Source organism: Microtus pennsylvanicus, chromosome 20, assembly GCF_037038515.1.
Source record: "Microtus pennsylvanicus isolate mMicPen1 chromosome 20, mMicPen1.hap1, whole genome shotgun sequence".
Taxonomy (NCBI): domain Eukaryota; kingdom Metazoa; phylum Chordata; class Mammalia; order Rodentia; family Cricetidae; genus Microtus; species Microtus pennsylvanicus.
The window spans coordinates 5515622-5538957 of NC_134598.1; the positions used below are offsets into that span (position 1 = coordinate 5515622).

General features: G+C 39.1%; 1 protein-coding gene and 1 long non-coding RNA gene across 4 annotated transcripts in view; one reads left to right on the forward strand and one right to left on the reverse strand.

The window, feature by feature from the left end:
• Usp15 (ubiquitin specific peptidase 15) overlaps window positions 1-20621 on the reverse strand; it is a 93268-nt gene extending 72647 nt beyond the window's left edge. For all 3 annotated transcript variants that reach the window (XM_075954563.1, XM_075954562.1, XM_075954566.1), the window contains exons 1-3: window positions 20470-20621; window positions 4869-4996; window positions 986-1116 (exon numbers count right to left, since the gene is read on the reverse strand). In XM_075954563.1, the coding sequence (XP_075810678.1) occupies window positions 986-1116; window positions 4869-4996; window positions 20470-20558 (348 nt within the window). In that variant the 5' untranslated portion in view covers window positions 20559-20621. The remainder of the gene's footprint in view (window positions 1-985; window positions 1117-4868; window positions 4997-20469) is intronic.
• LOC142838879 (uncharacterized) lies at window positions 20540-22360 on the forward strand. Its single transcript, XR_012908646.1, has 3 exons — window positions 20540-20653; window positions 21027-21079; window positions 22243-22360. It is a non-coding gene; the product is annotated as an uncharacterized LOC142838879 (long non-coding RNA).
• Window positions 22361-23336: the final 976 nt, after the last annotated feature.

Below are 23336 nucleotides of genomic sequence, written 5' to 3' on the forward strand. Positions count from 1 at the left end.
AGAAAGACAAATATATATTTATTTATAGTGATTTTTAGACATAAAGCCAAAAAAAAAAAACCAGCCTACAGGCAACAACCCCAGACAACATAGATATCAGAGAGGACCCTAAGAGAGACACACATGAATCCACATAGGAAGGTGAAGAAGACAAGATCTCCTGAGTAAATTGAGAGCATGGGGGTCGCTGAGAAGGGTAGGAGAGAGGAGAAGAAGGGAAGGGAGTGGAGAAAAACATATAGTGCAATAAAAAACAATTTAAAGAAGTGAGTTTTGGGATATAAGAGAGGGTAACAATATATATTCATTCATATAAAATTATAAAAATATTTTAAAGGAAAAACTGTTTTTAAAACAAGGAGGTTTCTCTTTCAGTGCCATTTCATATTTAAAAGGCTATCCTTCAGCAAATCAGAGCACTCCATTCTCCAAGAATGACAAAACCAATGACCTATATTAACATTACACAAATCAGAATCATTCAATAGATATGAGGTCAGTTTATTTGCCTTAAATCTGATATTCTACCAGAGTAACACCCACTTTAGTTCCAAAAAAGTTCATTTTTAGTATTTCTAAAGTGTAACTGTAGAACTTTAAAAGATTGAAAAAAATTACATTTTCATTTTTAAAGTATTTTATGTTGTTAAAAACATTTCTTCTCAACTTTTAGTTTAGTTTTTAAATTGGAAAGAAGCAGTGCACCATATAGAAAAGTGGTCCCTCCCTCTTTTTGTCCTCATGTCCTCAACTGTTAAATAAAGATACTAATTCTGTGTTAACCAGTCAATCATGAGTACTGTCCTTAGGAGGTGAGAATGAAGCTAAGTTTCTATACTACACTATCAGCTGTTAGTACCTAGTGCACAGGAATGTTTTCCTCACTTTTTTCCTACGGTAAGTTAAGAAGGCTTCAGAATACATTGAATTACCAACATGAGCTACTTAACAAAATATATTTATACTCCGTTATTCTCAAATATACCTTTCTTGCTATTGGCTCTTGGCCCTCCATCAATGTGTACCAGCTGACAAGTTTATTCCAGCCCTCGGTTGGCAGCAGTATGTAATCCAACTCATCAATAAGGTGCTCTTTAAGTGACTGGGCATCGCCATCTACAAAGGAAAAAATAAACTCAGTACAGAATAGGAAACAGCACACATCTCTAAATATACACTGTTACATACACTACAAACTAATGAAACTCATGAAGGTGATCTGAAGTATTTGCAATAATGAATTCTGGGTGGGAAAAAAAAAGCCAAAAAGGTTCAAATCAATATTCTTCAAAATAAGCCACTGCCTGAAAAATTTTCAAAGTGCTATTAGTCAACCAGTAGTGTTAAAATGACATTATTTTTCTTAGGGTCCTAAAATACTAATACATTAATATTAGCTAAAACACTATCAGAAGAGGATCTTTTTTTAAATAATTTTTTTATAATTTATTTAACTTTATTTTATGTGGATTGGTGTGAAGATATCAGATTCCCAGAAAATGGAGTTACAGACAGTTGTTAGCTGCCATGTGGGTGCTGGGAATTGAACCCAGGTCCTCTGGAAGAACAGACAGTACTCGTAATGGCGGAGCCATCTCTCCAGCCCCCCTCAGAAGAGAATCTTTAAATATTCTAAGCGTCAGTGATCCCTTACACAGTCTCTGTTCTAGCTGCTAGGACTATTGTCAAGACTATCTTGTTTTTCCTTTCAGTTCACTAAATCTTCCATTCTGGTATTTTCCTCTCCAGCTCCTGGTTCTCTTCTGTTGTGGGGGCTTTCAGAGTCCTCAGGTGCTGGTGCTGTCGCAAAGAAAGCTGTGTCCCATGCCATGAGCTATATGGGCAAAGAGAGGTGGGTAAGTTCTCTCCTATCTACTAACTATGAAACTATCACTATTACCAAAATGATAATCCATCTATCACCCTAAAAGTTCCCCTGTGGCTCTCTATATGTAATCTCTTCTCTCTGCCTGACTGGATTCTACTGTTATGATAATTATCACTTATGTTTTACAATTAATTTGCATTTCCTAGAATTTTATAAAAATATTACCTGCTTTTTGTTACTGTAACAAATTACATTTTCTATAAATGTACATAAAATAATATGCCCTCTTTCTGTTTGGTTTTAATTGTACTAGTCTAGATTTATAGATATTTTATCGATCTGCAACTTATTTGTTTTTTTAAGTGCTAAGTATGGTTTCATTTATATGAATATGCTATCATTGCTTATTCATTCAGATGTTGACAGGTATTTGGATTGCTGGCAAGTTTTTTCTTACAAATAACACTATGTGAATATTAATGTGGAACTTTTCTTATGGGTAAATGCTTTAATTTCTCCTAAGTAAATACCTAGCATAGTGTGACTGGGTATTACAGCTAATAGATGTTCAACTTTAAATCTATTTGCTCTCCATCCTTGTGAGCAGGTGTCAAGAGTGTTTCTTTTATATTTTAATTAAGTTGTGCATACATAATGGCACCAGATTATGGTTCTGCACATCAAACTCCGGATTGCATGTATATAGATGCTTTACCACTATGCCACATCCCTGATCAACTGTCACTGTGATTTTCGTTTTCATTTTTTGGGGGCCTTTTAATTATGTAAGTATGTGTGTCTGTGCCATGAGGCACCCAATGCTCATGAAGCTGAAGTCATGTTGTGATCTGACGGTGCTGGTGCTGACAGCTGAACCTGGGTCTTTTGCAGGGGAAGCACAGCCTTTCAAGTGCTGAGCCATCTCTCTAGTCTCTACCTCTTCATTTCTTTCATACTAATAAAGCTGAACATTTACACCCATTCCTTTGCAAAACTATTTTCTTCTTTGGTATAGTAGTATGCACGTGAACAACTATATGGGCATATTTATGTGTAGGTAGTTACATGTGCATGTATGTAGGAGGTGTTGACTGGGTGTTCTTCCTTGAGAGCTGATTTTCAGAGAGGGTGTCCCACTAGTCTTGAGACTTACCTCGCAGACTAGACTGGCTGGCCAGCAGGCCGAGGTCTGTAGTTCCCAGTGCAGGAATTACGAGAGTACAACACCAAGTCTGGCTGTTTATATGTTCATTCCTGTGCAGTAAGAACTTTATTGTGGTACTTCCCTAACCCCTCTTTTAGTAAAGCAAAGATTTATTCAAAATTGTTTTACCTACTTTTTCACTGGGCTTAATGTTTTCTTAAAGATAGGTTTTACTCTTCTGTGGTAAAAGAAAAAAAACTTTTTATGATTTGAGACAGGTTTTATGACCCAAAATATGGTCCATTCAGGTAAATGTCGTCCATATACACCCATCAGCCTGACTAGAGATTATGAGTCTTTCAAATGTTTTCTATGATTGTGGCTTTTCTGTCCCTCACATGTAGATCATTAACTGCAAGGACTCATTTTATTCCTGTTTTTGTTTTGTGCAGGATCTATCAATTCTTCCTCTAATTTCTAATTTACACACCACACGTCAGAAACCTGGAGGCAGGCTCCACTCCACCTGTTCCTTCTGTGGCAAACACCATGGTCTAAGCCTTTCTTCACATACAGGTGCAGCAAGTCAAATTCCCTATCCAAGTACGCTGGCCCTGGGAATACCCCTGTGAGATACGGTAGAAACCCGCCCTTCACACAGGCACATGGAAATGGGCTTCCTCTGCTCCTCTACCGTGGGAACAACCATCCGTTCAGCAGTACCGCCTAATTCTGCAGAGCTGTCACAACTAAATCAAGCTCCTTACTCATTTTCCTTCCTTCTTCACTTCCAGGCACCCAAAGCATGCCGGTTCAGACACATAGGAGCTGAGAAAGCCCAGTCCTCCAGCTGTTGCCAACAAGCCAGGATGCTAGGCTGGGAGCTGCCTCACTCCTCACTAGCCTTCCTGGCAGAAAAGTCTCAGATTTTCACTACTCTTAATCTCACAAAGCAGTTCTATTATAGCAGTCAACACGTATTTTCCTATTAACAGTTCCCAGACATCAGAACTAGCGTGTTTCATTCAGGGCTTCATGTGAAGTAAAACACCGGCAACTTGGCCATGTGTGGTGTTAATAACCACACTGAAACCTGGGAACTTAAATACACTCTCTTTATTGTCTTTTGCTTAAATGGAGACATTTCATGGTTATATAATCTTTCTGAAAAATAATTTAAACATATATTATTGTGGTTTTCGTCATGTGTAAATACAGTGTGGATCATGTATAAAGTTTTGAGACTAACACTGTGGAGTCGATTATCTCTTTCTACTTTTATGTGGGTTCTTGGATCAAACTAGAAACGATGTACTAAGTCCTTGTCAGGGTTTTAGTTATTTCAAGTCTATGAATCTAGTCCCTCTGACTCCAACTTAAGTGGGAGTGCTGGTACTTTCAAATTATTTTAAGGTAGAGAAGCGCTGGCAAGTAGTGAGGGTTGTAGGGCAGTGCAAAAAGTCAAGAACGTAAACAAATACTGGTAATAACTAATTTTGAAAATATATCCCAGGACCGTTAGGAAAACAATGTGCTACAGCAGTTCCCCAAAACCGTAAAATAGTGCTTTATAATTTACATTCTTCATTTCAACCTTTAAATCCTAAATCACGAGCACATTATAAATGACAAAAGAAAAATATGTCCTATACGTAACAAATAATTACAGAATGATCTGCAACAAGTATCTTTTCCTTTTGCTTTTATGAAAGAATCTCCTTATGTATCCAAGGCAGACTTAACATGGTGATTCTCCTGCTCTCGCCGGCTGTTCAGGGCTACAGAGGTGTGCTGCCTACCAACCACACCTGCAATGAATGTCTACCTGTCCATGTACCCACAGATACCCATTCATTAAGTTTAACACATTTACAACTTGACTGAAGAAAATAATACCTTTGAGTAGTCCAGAGTTATCAATGGGTCCAGGATAGACATTTTGATCTCCCATCTGGTATTTATCCCAACTGTCAAAGCCAACATATTTCTTCCACTGTTTGAACCAGCGACTATCTACTAAGTACCTACAAAAAGAAAGAAAATGGTTAATTAAAACACCTGGAAACATAAGAATAGGAACAGATCACTCTACTTTTGTTATTTCATTTTTTCCCCCACCGGAGACAGGGTTTCTCTGTAGCTTTGGAGCCTGTCCTGGAACTAGCTCTTGTAGACCAGGCTGGCCTCGAACTCACAGAGATTCGCCTGCCTCTGCCTCCCGAGTGCTGGGATTAAAGGCGTGCACCACCACTGCCCGGCTGTTATTTCATTTTGTATTAAGAATGTCTCCAGGGGGCTGGAGAGATGGCTCAGTGGTTAAGAGAATTGCCTGCTCTTCCAAAGGTTCTGAGTTCAATTCCCAGCAACCACTTGAAATGAGGTCTGGTGCCCTCTTCTGGCCTGCAGACATACACACAGACAGAATATTGTATACATAATAAATATTTAAAAGAAAAAAAAAAGAATGTCTCCAAAGGATCACTGAGAACAAGAACAGTTTGAAATTACAGCCACACTGTCACCTGGAAGAAAAGAGTTCATTTGTAAAAAAGATTTTCATTGTTAAATAAGAAGTTATTACTTGAGACAAGTACTTCCATAAAAATAGGAAAACAATCCCCGCAGCAATTTACAAAAGCATTCAAATGAGAAAAACTCAAGAAAATCCTAGTTAGTCAAACAAAACTAAAAAATAAATAATAAAAATCAAAAAATATAAAAACTTAAGGTACACTGTGGTAAGAAAGAAGTATATAAATGGTTCTACTAGAAACCTACAAATTTGTATATATCTTATATTCTTTAATGTTTTTTGAAAGAAAGGACAGTCTATTATTAAGGGTTTAAAAGTTGATAACAGGAGTTTATCGCCAACGTTTTCAACACTACACTTGGCACGACTTCACACAACAGAGTTCTAAAGTCTCTGGGACATCACTCTAGCATTAGGAAACTAACCACAGCGGCTCCGGAGATACAGGGTAATTACTGTGTATAATGCACACTTTCAGGGATCACCATCCTAACATTTTTGAGCTTACCACATACATCACCAGAGAAATAAAAACCCACAGTTCTGTCTGAAAATAGCTAACGCAAAGGCACCAACCTAACAAATGCTTCTAATTCTTAGAGAATATTCATGAGCGCTTTCCTTCCAAGGGATCTAAAGAATCCTGCAGTGCCCCAATCCCACTGCCGGTTATGCAACGCAAAGCTCTCACACTGCACAAGGTTTTGAGGTAGTAATTCTTAAGTAAACCCATTTTCCTTAATTAAAAACCATAAAATATATTTTGACCACATTTTTCCATTGAAAATATGATCCTCCCCACCTAAATTCATTTTTAAAAGCCAATAAATACATAAAAAAGTCACTCAGTGAATTTTGGACTTCTTTGCAATTTAAGATTCTAAAACATGTGACTTGCTTTCTCCGTAGATGCATGTCACACTAAGAGACATTTTCCCTATTTCACTCATTTATGCATTTATCATTGTCCCAATTCAATAGTGTTTTAATTACTTCAATTGTGAAACTGTTTAGAACATATCCTTCAGCTTATTGTTCTAACTGTTTCAACTGCATGTGGTCATTTGTGTTTTCAAAAGAATTTTAAATAATCTTATCAGGTTTCACAAAAAAGTGAAGATTATGATTGGAATTGCACTGAACTTAATAGAATAATTTGGGGGAACTGTGGCTTAAATTCTGATTCACAGGGATAGAATTTTTCTCAATTACTCAGGTACTATTTAATATCTTTTAAATAAATGTTAACAAAACATTTTCATTATTAAATAAGTAGTTACTACTTAAGGTCATGTACTGATATTAAAAAAATAAAATAATCCCTGTAGCACTTTATTAAAAAAATTCAAATGATAAAAATTCAAGAAAACCCCTGTCAATGAAGCAAAACCTGGAACAACTCAGTCACAGGGATTTCAGTTTCTCTACAAACATTTTACTTCTCTGCCAGGCACGGTGGCTCATGTTTCCACTCCCAGCATCCAGGAGACTCAAGCAGGAAGACTAGGTCTCCTGCCTACTAGGACGGTTGTCACTCCAAGACTAGGAGGATGCAGAGAAAGTGCTTTCGATAGGAATGCAAAATAGTGTTATTGTGGGAAACAAAATAATAAAAAAAATAGAGTAACTATATATGATTCAGCCACCCACTTCCTGACATATATAATATCAAGATGTTGAAAACACATAAGCATTTCCATGTTCACTGCAGCATTAGTTTAAGACATAGAAAACAACTTAAATGTCCACAGACAGACGAGCTGATATAGAAAATGTGGAACATACACACAAAACACTATTCAGCTTCCAATGGGAAGGAATTCCTGCTATATGTACTAACACAAACCAGGAGGGCTGAGCTAGATGAAAAAAACCAGTTTCAACTGACATGAGGTATGTAAAATACTCACAGTAAAGGGAGTAGATATAGATGTCGTACCTATCCAGTCTCAGTTATGCAGGAGGGCTGAGTTCAGATGAGTTGTGTGTTGTGCTGACAGCCGCAATACTCTACTGCAGGACAGATCTCATGTCAAGAGTTCTTAGCATGAATAATTAAGTGGGAGACATACACTGCCACGCCTGACCACCTGAGTTCCACCCCTAACACACACACACGGTGTAAGAAGAGAAGCTGTCCTCCGACGGAAGTGGAACATGAGTGCTGTGGGGTTGCCCACATGCCACTCCAAGTGAATATGAATGCAACATATGCATCTTAAAAAGTCCTTATCACCATATAAAATTAAATTGAATACAATACAAACTGCATTGTACACTTAAGTAGTATTTTATATAAAACCAGGCAGAATGAGGGTGAGGCAAGGGAAATATCTTTGGACCTGGAAAATGAGTGGCTCTTAAAATCTGGTGTTCTAGAGGTAAGAGACATGTAAACAGAAAAAACTACTTGCCTGTACTTAGTCTACAGAAATGTACAAGTACACACGGTTCAAGCATCTATCTTAATTTACTATGTGTTATAAACCATATACTTCTCACCTGCTATTAAAATCTCCTGGTACATTCTGGGAAATCCACCTAGCACCAATTTATAGTAACCCACAAGTTGTAATACTTCTCAATTCCACCATAAGAAAATCTCATCTTTCACAATAAAATTTCATACTTATTTTGGCATTTATATATTTACTTAACATTAAAATTGTGGTACCACTTTTACAAGGCTTATAAGTATCACTAACAGAGTTTTGAGTGTTGTATATGTCTTATAATTTAAATTTTTTTTTTATTATTTAATGTGTATGGGTAGTTTGCCTTCATTCATGTCTGTGTAACACATGCATGCAGGGCCTAAGGAGGATACCAGATCTACTGGAACTGAGTTACAGATGTTTGTGAGATGCTATGTGGTTCCTGGGAATCAAACCTGAGTCCTCTGGAAGAGCAGCTGGTGCTCTGAACTGCGGCATCATTTCTCCAGCCCCATCCCTGGTCATTTTAACTGGGATCTTTTGCATAGCAATGTGGTTTATACAAACACAATCTGTGTTACAGCAGAGCTGGTATAAAAATTATAGATGGATGAAGAATAAATGTGAGGGTCTGGGAATACAGCTAAGTCTTAGAATCCCTGCCTGATAAGTCTTTGGGTTCACCATCGTGCACGCGCACACGCGCACGCGCGCACACACACACACACACACACACACACACACACGAGCAGGGGAGAAAGAGACACACATACCAATGGACACGTGGAGCGCATGAAGGTCAGAGAACAACTTTCAGGGGTTGATTTCCCCCCTTTCCTGTGGGATACAGGAATGGAACTCAGGACATCAAGCTTGAGAAGCAAGTGCTTTTATATGCTAAGCCATCTTGCAGGCCTGGAACTTTTTGTTTAACAAAGACACCACCAAATAAAGGGATCAGCTATAGACCAGGGAAGATACTTATACTGCATTTAGCCAACAAAGGTTCAGGTTATATTAAAAAAGACTAAGTGAAAAAAAGGAAAGAAAAATAGGTAGTATCTAGAACAGGAAATTGAAATGGTCTCTACACTCCATAAGACAGATACTCAACATGGTAAGAGGGGAATTAACACCACAAAGAAACTCTTGATCATTTCACTGAAACTGAACAAACGAGCAAATATATACAGATGGCAATATTAAACATGAAGACCATGTATAGTAAATTAAGAATTTTTATGCTGCTAGAAGGAGCATGCAGGAATAAGCAATAACCCTAACTTCAAAAATAACTTGACAATATCTATTAAAGATGAAGATGGATCATACAATTATACAGGGAGACTGTTAAATTCTACCCTACAAAGACTCTTGGCTCGTATGTACAAGAATAATAAGAATATTAACGGCAATTTAACATGATGAAAATTGGGGAAAATCAAGATATATACCATTCATACGGAAATATTACACAAAAATCTAAACAAAACTACAAGTACATGTAATAAGATGAATAAATCTCAATATTACAATGTTATATGAAAAAGGGTACAAAAATACTTTCTCTATGACATATAAGAGAATGTATATATGCACACACAGTATAATCATAAGAAAATTTAAGACATGCTACAGATCCTGTTATACAGATTCATGGATATGGAGTAAAGTATGAAGGGAATTACAAAGCTTCACATACAGTGTCTTTACAGTTTTTTTTTCTTCTTTTCATATAACTGAAAGGGAAATTAAACATTTTTCTAGGGTTAACTAGGCTTCACTGAATTAGGTTATAATTTTTGTTTATTATTATTTTATAGTAATTTTATAATAGCTTATTATATATTTACTTGTTATAGAATGACTGTATGTGAAGAGAAACAGGATTTTTAAAAATAAGATTATACTTTTAAGTAATTCAGCAAGAATCTTTATCTGAAAGTTGTTACCATAAATATATACGAATCAAAAATACTAAATAAACATCATCCACTGCTCTAGTTTCCTAATCTTCCTCCTGGGGCATTCCCGTATCTCTGTTTACCTGTGTTATACCTGGGACTACTGCTAAATCACTTATTGGGCCCTATAAAGCTTTTTAAAATTTGCTTCTGAATATATATAAAAAATGCTTAAAAATGGAATTCTCCAGTTTTACCTCTTCATACTCCCACAAAAACAAACCTGAGGGTTTTGTTGTTATTGTTGTTGTTACTATAACATCATTGTAATTAAAACTGACTACACTCCAGAGTCACTGAAAATTACTGTCCAGACCACAACACGATACTTTCTTGGGGCTGGCAAAATATTTAGCAACATAGAACTTGTGTGTATGGCAGTCAGATGACCACAAGCAGGAGTCCTGAGTGTCAAATTTAGGTCATTTTTAATACTCTTAACAGCAGAACTTGTTTTTTTTTTTTAACTAATGGAGCATTTCAGATATATCTGATACAGCCAACAAGCTCTGTGGGCGTGTGAACAAGTGTGCATGCAGAGTATCTGGTCCTTTATTAAATCAAGTATTTTGTTTCTAGAACTCAGACTTCCAGTGTTTTAGTAAAAACTAAAGACAACTATGACGCAGTTTTAAAGTAAACCAATGGCCCGGTTTACTGCTTCTTTATATCTTTCAGATTTCAGGCATTTCTAACCTATTTTCTGCTATGCATCTTAACTCCATTAGTGAGAAAGAACTAATTTTTATGACCCATTTTTAAACCTAAGCTAAGACAAATAAGGAATTCAAGAAGGAGGCCAAGTATGATTGTTGTTCTGTTCGTCCAGAAAGTTAAGTATACACTCACTGACACCTCAAACACAGAGGCCACAATTAAAAGGACCCCACAACTCTACCTGACACGAGAAATAGTAATTAGTAATGTTTGACCTTTAGTATATAAATTCTCTGATCTAACTTTGTATAATAACTGTTTTCTATCGGAAGGAGAACTAAGGAAAGAGGGAAGTATGGAGGAAAGGGAAGGAATAAAGAAAAGAGCACTAAGAAGTATTAGGACAGCCCATAAACAGAAAGTCCTTACAACCAGCCTCTCTTAGAAAATGACATCATATGCAGGCACACATTATATACTTGAGGATAACTCTTTGCATACTCTTGCCCTGAATTTAGCATTTATTATTCCATAAATGTTTATTTTTTTAACATAATGGTATTTCCAAACCAAATATACATTCTTGAATGTTTGCGAACTTCAAGTGTGGATAACTGCTTTTTCACCAGAGAAGTAGTGTGGCTTAAGCACCCTTTCAGGACATCACTCAGTTTCCAGTTGCTGAGAGTGTTGTAGTGTTTGTTCGATCTTATTAGATAAAAATAATGAAAGTGTCTTTTTGATAGTCAGCGCATCCACCCATCCGAGCATCTAGCTATGCATTCTTCATGGTCCCATATGGTTGGTGTACTCATGCCATAATGCGGTGGTAGGAGGAAAACTTGCAGGAGCTGGCTCTCTTTCCTCCCTGTGGATCCTGAGACTCAAACTTAGGTCACTAGGGTCGGCTGCAAGCCCCCTTACCTGTTCAGTCATCTTCCTGGCCCTTATATGGGTTCTTACTTATAGGGTCCTTACACAGTAAATAGTGTTTGTACCTTTAGGTATACAAGGTTAAAATTCAGGAGAGATCTCAGGGTAAAAAGACATACAATATTCACTGTGTGAATACTGTCTCACGTCTCTAAGAAATTCAGGGTGGGAGAAAACCTGCAAATAGATATTAACAACAATAAGGTGTACAGAAATACTGACATATACTTAAACTATCATTTCAATATATCACACTTAAGTAGAAAGGACAAAACAAAACAAAGTTGCTGAAGGAGTCTGGGCAAAATCGGGAGGTGACTGCTAATTATTTGGAGTTTCTTTTTGGATGATGGAACTATTCTAAAGTGTATTATGATATGTATACCCAGAGAATTGCCCCCGCTTAGTGGGAATATTGTGTAGTACATAAATTATATCAAAATAAAGCTGTTGTATTTGTTTTTATAAAACAATGTGTGAAGGGATTATACATCTATATTTATAAAAGCCTTTACAGGGATCAATTTTGAGTTCTTGAAATAAGTAAATATCAATAATCAAGGAAAGGGGCAAGATGGCCCAACAGTTACAGCCACTTGCTGCCAAACCTGATGACCTGAGTTTGATCCCTGGACCAACATGAGTAGACTCCAGCAAGTTGTCCTCTGATCTCCACTCTATTTGTACCCTGCCACACGTGCCCAAACACACGTACACAGTAAATATGATGGCATTTAAGAAAAGAATCAGGAAGATGTATTTGAAGTCCGAGAATACAGGAAATAGTAAATAACTTAAAAGAAATGCCAAACCCACGTGAATCATGTCCATGGGTATAAGGCATAGAATGAGGACAGAAAATTCAAAAGGTTCCCCTGAAGGGACAACAGCTGAAAATGGTCTTTCCCTAGCGTGACAATGCTGGCGCCTCTTGACTTTAATACTGTTAAGTATCTACTTTTAAGAGTTCATGAGTACAGCTTGGTCACTCATAGAAAGGTATAGCTAGAGTCTTCTAGGGGCTAGACTGCCTGGGTTAGAATCACCCCTCTGTTTATCCACTATACGCCTGTAGACACTCTATAAAATAATGCTTACTATTTCAAACATATAAGAAAGTTCTTAATACATAAGCAATGTTTTTATAAACTACTGCCACAGATTTATATATCCTCTTAGAATCAGAAAGCTCAGCATTTATCCAATATGAATTTGATTTTTCTATCTTTATCAAAGGTAAATTTCTTGACTAATTTGTTACTTTGCCAAGCTGTAAAAACATAGCTTGACAGTAACAGAAAATAATCAAATTATCAAATAAATTATCTCTGCCAAAATAAAGGACCCTGATGTTCTTTTTCATGCAAGCAATGTATTATGTCTTGAATATCCTCAGGCTTTGACTGAACCATGCCTACAACTAAGAACAGTCTGGCCTCAAAGACACTCTTGGGGTGTCTGTGAGAGCCTTTGGGATTTTTTTCCCCCACAAAGTAAGCCTTTTTTGTGGTACTTCTGCTAAACAATTATCTTTAACTCCCCAGAGCCTGGGTCTGTAAGTCACAGAGTCCACCCAGGTGGAAGGGGCAGTTGGTATTTTCAGTTCTTTTGTGGGAGAACTTCCAGCACTCTCCTTCTGTTTGCAAAGTGTAAGGAACCCTCTAGGAGGCTGGGGGATAACTCACTTGGGCATGAGGAACTGCACTAAGTCCCTGGAACCCTAATGGAGACAGCAGGCCGACAGGAATCCCTGCAGGCTCACAGGCTAGCCAGCATGGCATACAGGGATGAACAACACACAGAAACGGGGACCAATTGCCAAGGTTGTTCTCTGAACTCACAGGCACTCAGGGCATGCACATGCCTGCATCCACTCTCCTGATTAAAAAATAAACATGTCCATGTGGAACCTATAGTGATTACAAACAGTGATCAAATACAAATTACTCCTAAAAGGGTTTTCTACCTTACTTCACAATGTGAATTTACTAAAGAGCAATTCTCAATGCCTTCCTTACATACTGTAATGTGTACTAAGAATGGAGATTCTCGATGCCTTCCCTACATACTGTAATGTGTACTAAGAACTGAGATTCTCGATGCCTTCCTTACATACTGTAATGTGTACTAAGATCTGAGATTCTCGATGCCTTCCTTACATACTGTAATGTGTACTAAGATCTGAGATTCTCGATGCCTTCCTTACATACTGTAATGTGTACTAAGATCTGAGATTCTCAATGCCTTCCTTACATACTGTAATGTGTACTAAGATCTGAGATTCTCGATGCCTTCCTTACATACTGTAATGTGTACTAAGATCTGAGATTCTCGATGCCTTCTTTACATACTGTAATGTGTACTAAGAACTGAGATTCTCGATGCCTTCCTTACATACTGTAATGTGTACTAAGATCTGAGATTCTCGATGCCTTCCTTACATACTGTAATGTGTACTAAGATCTGAGATTCTCGATGCCTTCCTTACATACTGTAATGTGTACTAAGATCTGAGATTCTCGATGCCTTCCTTACATACTGTAATGTGTACTAAGATCTGAGATTCTCGATGCCTTCCTTACATACTGTAATGTGTACTAAGATCTGAGATTCTCGATGCCTTCCTTACATACTGTAATGTGTACTAAGATCTGAGATTCTCAATGTCTTCCTTACATACTGTAATGTGTACTAAGATCTGAGATTCTCGATGCCTTCCTTACATACTATAATGTGTACTAAGATCTGAAATTGTCGATGCCTTCCCTACATACTATAGTGTGTATTAAAAGCTGAGGCCAATTACTAGTTTTACTAGAAACTTATTTGAGCCTTATTTAGTAGTAATTTTTTTGGGGGGGAATTGAACTAGATAAAAAAATTTAAAGAAATTCAAATTTAAAGATGTAGTCATCTTCCCTTCTAAAGACTAGATAAGATAAAGTCTAAAGAATAACTTCATGGGAATAAATAAGACATAGATTGTGAACTAAATGATAACCCAGAGAATGAAAGTAAGGGGACAATATGGAATGACACTACTCAGGGAAAACAAAAAATAAAACACCCTAGCACTTTGAAAATTTCTATATGAGAACTAAGAAGAAAGTACACTAGCCACTGTCTGAGTCACCGCCAAGCAGTAACAGCATCAAATTATTAATCCTACCTATGATTTTAGAATTATAATGAGGTATCTAAGCAAGCTCAGAAATCCAATGGAGTTAAGGACATGCACTTTGAGGGCACGCATGTGAAGGCATTCCCAACAGAGGCTGGCACAGACTGAGCAAGTCAATAATGTTCACGTGCAGCGGCGTTATCATGAACCACTGGCAAGCCAAATAATTCCTCTCAAATTCCTCACCTATAGGAGAGAAACAAATACATTTTCTAGAACTTTTAGGATCAATTCAGACGTTCACATTCAGCCTTTATTAGTTGTTTTTATGAAGCTCTCACTTCTCTACCCAAATACCCAAGAGTTTAGACTTACCTTCCAATAACATGACAGATATGGTTAGTAGTACGGTGGTTCTCCAGGTGAGAAAAGAACCGTTTCTTCTCGTCACAAGGAAACAGACGTAAGCAATGATGGAGACAGCACAACTGACTGTTTAGTTACTGTGGCTCCATAAGGTCTGACAGATTTTTACAACACCCGTGAGGTGTCAACATGGTTATGATTCCATTCTCTTAAAAATGTTTTTTGACTTTACAAATTCATTAAAACAGTACCCCCAAAAAATTTTCAGTTGGCAAACATGGATTATAAACTATGTTTTTAAAATGCTAGGTTGTTCATAAGAACTTCAAGTGCATGTGCAAAAATAAACAAATGCTTTTAAAATATGGATAGAATACTAAAATAAAATACCCTATACAAGACCTTATTATCATGTTTGTTGTAGTGTTTCTGTGAAGCAATGAGAATGGGCCTTGTTATCTCTAATATAAATTTATGATTACTGATAATTAAATTCTGTAACAGTAATGATCATAGTTAATCTTAAGAGTTTTCAATCAAAACGACAGCTACTCCATACATCCAGTTATTTGCCTACTGGTCTTTAAGCAGGATTTACCTTCCAGAAGCAAGCCGCTAAGACTTCCTACATATTCCACCACATATAAACGCAAGAGACAAGTGTGGGATAAATGCTAGAATTGCTGCTAAATATAAAATGGCCTCGCTCTAAAGAGAAAAAGAAGTCTTTTTTTCTCCATCAAGTAGAACTATTTTAAATGAGTCTTTAAAAGAGGCAGTCTAGTACAGTGATCTAAGGTCATGAACCTAAGATCCAAACTACTTATGGTCAAATTCCAGCGGCGGTATGAAGTTCTCTGAGTTTAGGCTTTCCTGTTTTGTCAAATGTGAACAGCAGCAGCAGTTCTTTCAATTTTAGCAATGAACAGTTAAGTCAACATATAGCACCTGGGCACTTCATGTTTTGAAATGTAAAACGGTAGGTTACGTTTTCACGAGCTGATATTTTCTTATACAAGCAAGAATAATAACTGTCACAAAACCACTTTGTAAAAATACCATGTTTTAAACATATTAATGGAGATACTGCATAATTTGGAGGGAACAAAAAGTCTGTCATGAAATCAATCAGTGAATACCTCTAGATCTTAGTCAAAAAGAACTTATTAACCCTTGACTCACTAGCAAGCTCATAAGGAAGGGTTAAACTAAGTGAACTTGCTTCTCTACTACCTTAGCATCTAAAGTAAGAACATGCTTTAATGTGACTACTTTCTATTTAATTTTTACTAATATGCCACTATTTCAAAGGTCTTGCTTTCTATTTTCATTTCCTGTAAGTGATACAATATATACCCTACTTGGAGGCAAACACCATGCTTGTTTTGTGAGTATAGACTTTGGAATTTATGTCAATGGTGTCCTTTGGTAACTGAGCACATTTCTTTTAGTGACTGTCAGGTTATCTTGTTGGAGTCAAAGTTCCATAAACCTAAACAATAAAAGAAAGCCTCATAGGTTCCTAGGTGAGACGGCAGGGAGGGAGGGGGCAAAGGAAGAAGGGAAGCTCTAAACATGGAAACCAATGTCTACTGTCCAAACCTCACTGATCAGATGCTTTGAAAATGTATTGAAACAAAAATATGAGCATGCTAAATAAGCACAAAGTAAGGTTACTCTCCAAAGTTATCTTAAACCTACTAGATTTACTAGGAATTATATAAAGACCAACCAACACAGCTAATGTGGTTAACTACACATTACTAATAAATACAACACAGAAATACTGAAAATGATTGGCAGATAGTTTAGAAAAACTTTTCACTTCTATTCATAATGGGTTCATGTGAGAAAAATCTCAAAAAGGAAAATTTTACAACCCATAACTTTCCTTGTACTTCATTCCACTACCATTCCTTAGGTTCCTAAAGAGCCACAGGTGATTAATCAAGAAAATTAAGCCCTTGTCTTTTGTCTTACCAGGAAACCAGCCACCATGGGTAAAGTTGCCTTTAATCCATCCTAAACTAAACTTTAGTTTTCCCACGGGTAAAGTTGTCTTTAATCCACCCTAAACTAAACTTTAGTTTTCCAACTCTTTTCTGTAATTCCTAAATTCTAATTCAACTTTGTTTATGGCTTTCAGAATGTCTGGTCAGAACTGAAACAGAGATTAACAAATATTATGACATGTTTGTTTTATTCCTTATGTAGCAAACCTCCTTTGCTTCACTTTTTATAGGTATAATTCTTGTATCAATGTTAATGAACTTATTACAGATCTAGTACCAATTATAAAGAATTTTTTCTCTTCATCTCAGACTTGTGTAGTCCATGTGGTAAAAAAAGTCATTCACTTTACAAATAAACATAAACCAAAATTCAAGCAGAATCAAATGGTTTTATTTGCCTAGGTATTTGAGTTAGTTACTATTATAAGAAACTCCCATTTTCAGCCAGGTGATGGTGGCGCACGCCTTTAAACCCAGCACTCGGGAGGCAGAGGCAGGAGGATCTCTGTGAGTTCGAGACCAGCCTGGTCTACAGAGCTAGTTCCAGGACAGGCTCCAAAGCCACAGAGAAACCCTGTCTCGAAAAAAAAAAACCTCCCATTTTCAAAGTGCCCAAGAGCTAATTGGTGAAGTTTAACACAACTGATCACAATTTCAAGAATCTGTACTAAATTCAAGATTATGAATTATCTCTTTTTTTCTTTCTTAGTAGTCCAATCAGTAACCAGGTTTTCAGAGACGCTCATACGCACACGCCAAAACAATGTCCTATTTGCCTATGGCCAGCTATAAAATGACAGGATTTGCCTAAATAATCCATAAAAGGTAATCGCCAATCTGAAGGGTTGTTTTTTAAGTATTTAAAAGAAAACTATTACATTTCAAACAAGTTCAACAACTAATTATCAATAAATGTTCCTACCAATGTAAAATTCATAAGTTCATTATCAAATTATACTTTCTAAATTACTCCCCTTGGGGGCTGGAGAAATGGCTCAGAGGTTAAGAGCACTGCCTGCTCTTCCAAAGGTCCTGAGTTCAATTCCCAGCAACCACATGGTGGCTCACAACCATCCGCAAGGAGATCTGGTGCACTCTTCTGGCCTGCAGCCACACATTCAAACAGGATACTGACAATACTGTATACATAATAAATAAATCTTTAAAATAAATTAATAAATAAATTACTCTCCCTAAGATTCTGAACCACACGTTTATTCCATTTTCTTGGGGAGGGGGAGCGGTTCACCTCCGGTTTACACATGAACTTATTTGATGAACCATCAGAATGGTTTCTGCAAATTCCTAATATGTTGTGCCTGCCTTTACTCCCTTCATTTACAACAATAGTTCTCAAACTGTGGGTCGTGACCCCCAGGGTAGACTGACCCTTTTAAAGAGGTCAGTCATCTAAGACCATAGGAAAACATATTTACATTATAATTCATAACAGAAGTAAAATTAGTTATGAAGTAGCAGCAAAAATAATTGCATGGCTGGGTGTCACCACAACATGAGGAACTATATTCAGGGTCAACACATTAAGAAGTTTGAGAACTACTGATTTACACAAAAGAGAAAATTAACAGGAAGGTAAAACTTCCACATTCAGCTGCTGTCCAAAAACTGGCCTTCAGTTTCCTTTTCAAAATGAAAGCAAAGCACTATATTAGCTCAATATGAACTTAACTTCTATGTTTTAACACAGCTTACAGTAAAAATACTTGCTTAAAAGGTACCCAATTTTATAAAATTAATGTACACAGTACACTTATTTCTTAAACCATACTGCAACATCAACACCAATTATATGGGGTATTACTCAGCACACAAAAACATTAAAGAGAAAAATACCCACACTTTAAACAGAATTTTATTTTATGGATAGTCACATATGTATTTGTATGGAGCAATAAACGAGTAAATCTGTTTTCTAGAAAATGTTCTTCAATATACACGAGAACAAGCTTGAATTTATCTTTAAGACTCCACAGGCCAAGTAAAACACTGATGTTTCTGGGAATACCCAAGTTCTACTCAATAATAAACATGATAGAAACACTAGAATATAAGCAATAATGGTTTAACCCACTGAAAGATCATGCCGTTTGCTGTAATGCAACAAGTGTTTTAAATCATTAAGGGTCTTAATTATTAGAAACTCTATGCAGCCTTACAAACTTCGATCAATACGTAAATTCGGGTCACCTACTAGTTTACTTGGAAATGCTTCCATTCCCACAGCACTTGTTAGGAATGAATGGCAGAAACGAAAAGATTACTAAGCCGTAGAATTTCGTATCAGATATTTCAGAATATTTAACTCAAGCAATAGAGAACGAATACAATAAAATTATTCCTGCCCATTTAACAGATGGGTACAGAGGGGCAATGGCTTAAACGAATTTGACTCAAAGTTACACTGCGAAGTAAAAGGTGGAACTGTGAAGTCAGTCAGGTCTAAGACTCCTTCCACTAAGCCACACTGGAGTGCCCGAACACACACTTGGGGGAAGCTATAAACCACTGGGATGGCGACAGAAGGAAGGGAAAGTAACTTTTCAAAAATAACAAACAGGCACACTACTGCCCTTCCTCCTAAAACAGTACTTTCCCTTCATATGACATATCCAAGTATTTAAATAATTCTGTAAGCCAAGTGCTTTGGCTGACAAGTATTAACACTTCCACACGCTTCCTCTACTGTGTAAGCACAGGACGTCTTTCGGTATTTTACAAGTTTGAATATAGCAAGCTTCTTAAGCTTCAAGCGGACTTATCTACTTTTTGCAGGCCTGCGCTATCCCTCAACCCCGGGCGAAGGGCTGCACTTCTCAACCGAACCGCGGCCGGAGCTTCTATCAAGCCAGGGGCAAAGCACAGGACCACGTGGTGTCTCTCAGAAACCCAAGGTCCCTACATCGCTCCCTCCTTTTGACAAGGAAGTGGAAATCAGGGGTTTCCTTTCCCAGTGGCCCCCTGACACGGGCCACCTGTGTGGTACCCGCCGCAAACATCCTGAAAGCCCGAGTCCCGGAAGACAAGGATCAGAATAATGGGGAACTTGGGGTGCCGACGATGCCGGCAAAGGGACGACCGGAGAAGCGCGGCCGGAGAGGTGGAGCGGCGGGACCGGGATCTGTCAAAAAAAACAGTGGCGGACTCACGCCGGACCGACTGCACCCATCTCTGGGAAGGAAGGCCCGAGGTGGGAGCGGCTCTGCCGGAGGGAGGAGGACCGGGAGGCGCACGAGCCTCAGTCGCCGCTTCCGCACAGCTCCGGGCGCGCACCGCCCACCGCGAGCCCCGGCCCTCCGCGCCGCTCCAACCTTTGCCCCCAAAAATCTGCTGCCCGGGCGGCCGCCGCCGGACCTGTCCGCACCTGTCACCCAGTCGGGAGACACCAGCCCCGCGGCTCCCGCCCAGCTCTCCGCCCGCCTCGGGCCACCGCGGCCACCGCGACCCCGTTCCCTTACCAGGTGTCCCCTTTCCGGAGCGAGGTTTTGAGCAGCGTCGCGATGTCAGATCGCTGGGTGTCTAGGTCCGCCGCTCCGCCTTCCGCCATCTTCTTCCACTAGCGGTAGCGGAGGCGGCAGCGACGGCGGCGGCACGCCCCGGAGCATTGTGGGAATGGCGTCCGCGGCCCCGCCCCGCCGGCAGGTCCGTACCAAATGGGACGCGAGGGCGGGGGGGCGGGGGGCGTGGCCCGGCGCCCAGGCGCGGGGAGCGCGGGCTGGGCGCGCCTGCGCGCTGCTGTCCGCTTCGGTTTCCCTGGCGCGCCCCGCATCTCCTGGTGTGGTCGCAGTGGCGGTCGCCGCCGCCCCGGAGCTCTGCATTTGCACTGTTCTCGCCCGGCATGGCGCTTTCTCTCCCTGGCCGAGCCATGGCCAGGCCCTCGTAGTCCGGCTGGCCACTCTCGGGAGGCAGCCGCCTCCAGACCCATTTTTGCGGGTTCACTGCCGCCGGAGGGCGGGGCCGGCTGAGACAGGGCAGAGAGCGCGCAGTTCCGTGACTTGGGGCTTTTCCTTTCCAGCCGCAGAGTCCAAGCACACTGAATATTGGCACAAAGAACGCTCTGAAACCAAGGTTTGGACGCAGTGCTCTTCCTAGGTTCCTCCCAGTTCTCCCTTTCTTGCAGCCCGTGGGGATCTTGCATACCTTTTAATACCTTCCATAGGCTCTTTGTGACTCCTCCTGTGTGTGGCGCGCGCAAACACATCCACACCCCGTAGCTGCAGTGCAAAACATGCCCCACTTTCTAGGTGAACAGGCAGTGGAAGATGTATTAAATAAGAACAGGTATTGAAGGGGATTTTTTTAAAAAAAGTGGGAAAAGCCTCATCAGTTAAATTCGCATTTCCTTCGTATAGTTTTGATGGTGTATATTCCCGAAGTTAAGACTAGATAATATAAGCTGCATTTGAAGCCAAAAATTACAAATGAGGAAATTGAGTTTCTTAAAAATCACATGCCAAGGTCACATGACAACTGGGAATGCAAGGTTATTGCCCGGGTTCCAAATACCTCTATGAAAGACTGAATTAAGATATAAACTCCGTAAAGGCTTAAATATTTTTTAACATTTTTTTTGTGTGTATGTATGTGGGTTTTAAATTCTGTATTTGGGTGTATTACCATTCTCCAAATATAAAGACGCAAACGTTTCAAAATTAATTGTGACAAAACTTCTGTTTCCAAGAATGAAGCTAGCCACCCCAGTATAGCGGTATGTGAGAAGTTAAAAGATAGGCAATGGTCCCTCCACTTTTAATGTCTCCTAGTTGGTGGGAATGCTGTAAAGATGGGCGTGGCTGCGTTAGCAGAAAGTTTTGAATCCTTCCAGGGAAAGTAGGGTTGTGCTGTTGACAGAAACTAAAGTCACTTGGGAGGAGGAAAACCTTAAGGAATTGCCTCCATCACAACAGCATATGGGCGAGTCAATGGGGCATTTTTATATTTTGGGGGAGGGTTTGATTTTCTTTGTTGGTTCGGTTTTGGTTTTTAGAGACAGGGTTCTCTGTGTAGCGCTGACTGTCCTGGAACTCATGCTGTAGACCAGGCTGGCCTTGAACTCACAGAGATCCAATCTGCTCACCTCTGCGCCCCTTAATGCAGGGACATTTTCTTGTTTAATGATGGAAGTGAGAAGCTCCCTGTGGGCAGGTGGGACTGAGTTGTAAAATAAAACAAGCTGAACAAAGCCATCAAAGCAAGCCAGTAAGCAGCATTAATCCATGGTTTCTCCTCAGTTTCTGTCTTCTAGGTTCTGGCCTTGGGTTCCCAGTTTGACCTCCTCCAGTGTGAGCCACCCAAACTTCTCCTTCCCAAGTTGCTTCTGTTCACAAGATTTCATCCCAGCAAGAGAAAGCAAACTAAGCCAAGTGTATATTGATGTTCTGCTTTGTGGGTGTCAGTATTATGACTGCTTGCTTCTGCACGGTTCTTTTTTGCATTACTTCAACCTCATTGAGAGTCTAAAAGTAATTTCCATTTACTGCCATTTCTTATGTTATTTGACCACTCCTGATAAAACTAAATTTTTCTAACTATGGACATTCTCAAGGACACCCCCAACCACCACCTCCACTCTACGAAATAGAACAAAGTACATTTCCAAAGAGAGGCAACGTGATATGAAAAGAATATACTGTATCCACAAACACACGTCTTCACTTTGCAAATTTAAGGTGTATAATACCTATCTTAAAGGATATTTAAAATTTGTATTACATTTATTTTCTGTATATGAGTTGAGTATGTCCATGCAGCAGCCTGCCATGGAGATCACAGGTCAACTTGCAGGAATCAGTTCTCTCCACTATGTGGTTCCAGAGTTTAGCTCGATTTCTAATAGCTCTTAATAATAAAAACCCAGAGTTAGATATTAAGGAGTGAAAGCCAAAAGATCAGAGAAACAAAGAAGTCAGCCACTAGTTTTTTACCTCTACAGAATCCTCAGGCTGAATGGGGTATCCTATCTCTACAAATTCTCAGGCTGAATCCCATGAGGGCCTGTCTCCTCCCACCTTATATTCCTCACTGTGCCCTGTCTCCATCTCCCTGGGGCTGGGGATAAAGGCATGGGACTCTTGAGTACTGGGATAAAGGTATGAGGCAACACCACCTGGCTCTGTTTCTCTTTGAGACTGGGTTGATCTAGTGTAGCCCAGAGTGGCCTTGAACTCCCAGAGATCTGTCTGCCTCTTTCTCCCTAGTACTTACTGGATTAAAGGTGTGTGCCACCATTGCCTGTCCTCTCTGGCTAACTAGTGGCTAGATCCACACTCTGATCATCAGGCAATCTGTATTCGTTAAAGCACAAACAAAATATCACCACACCAGG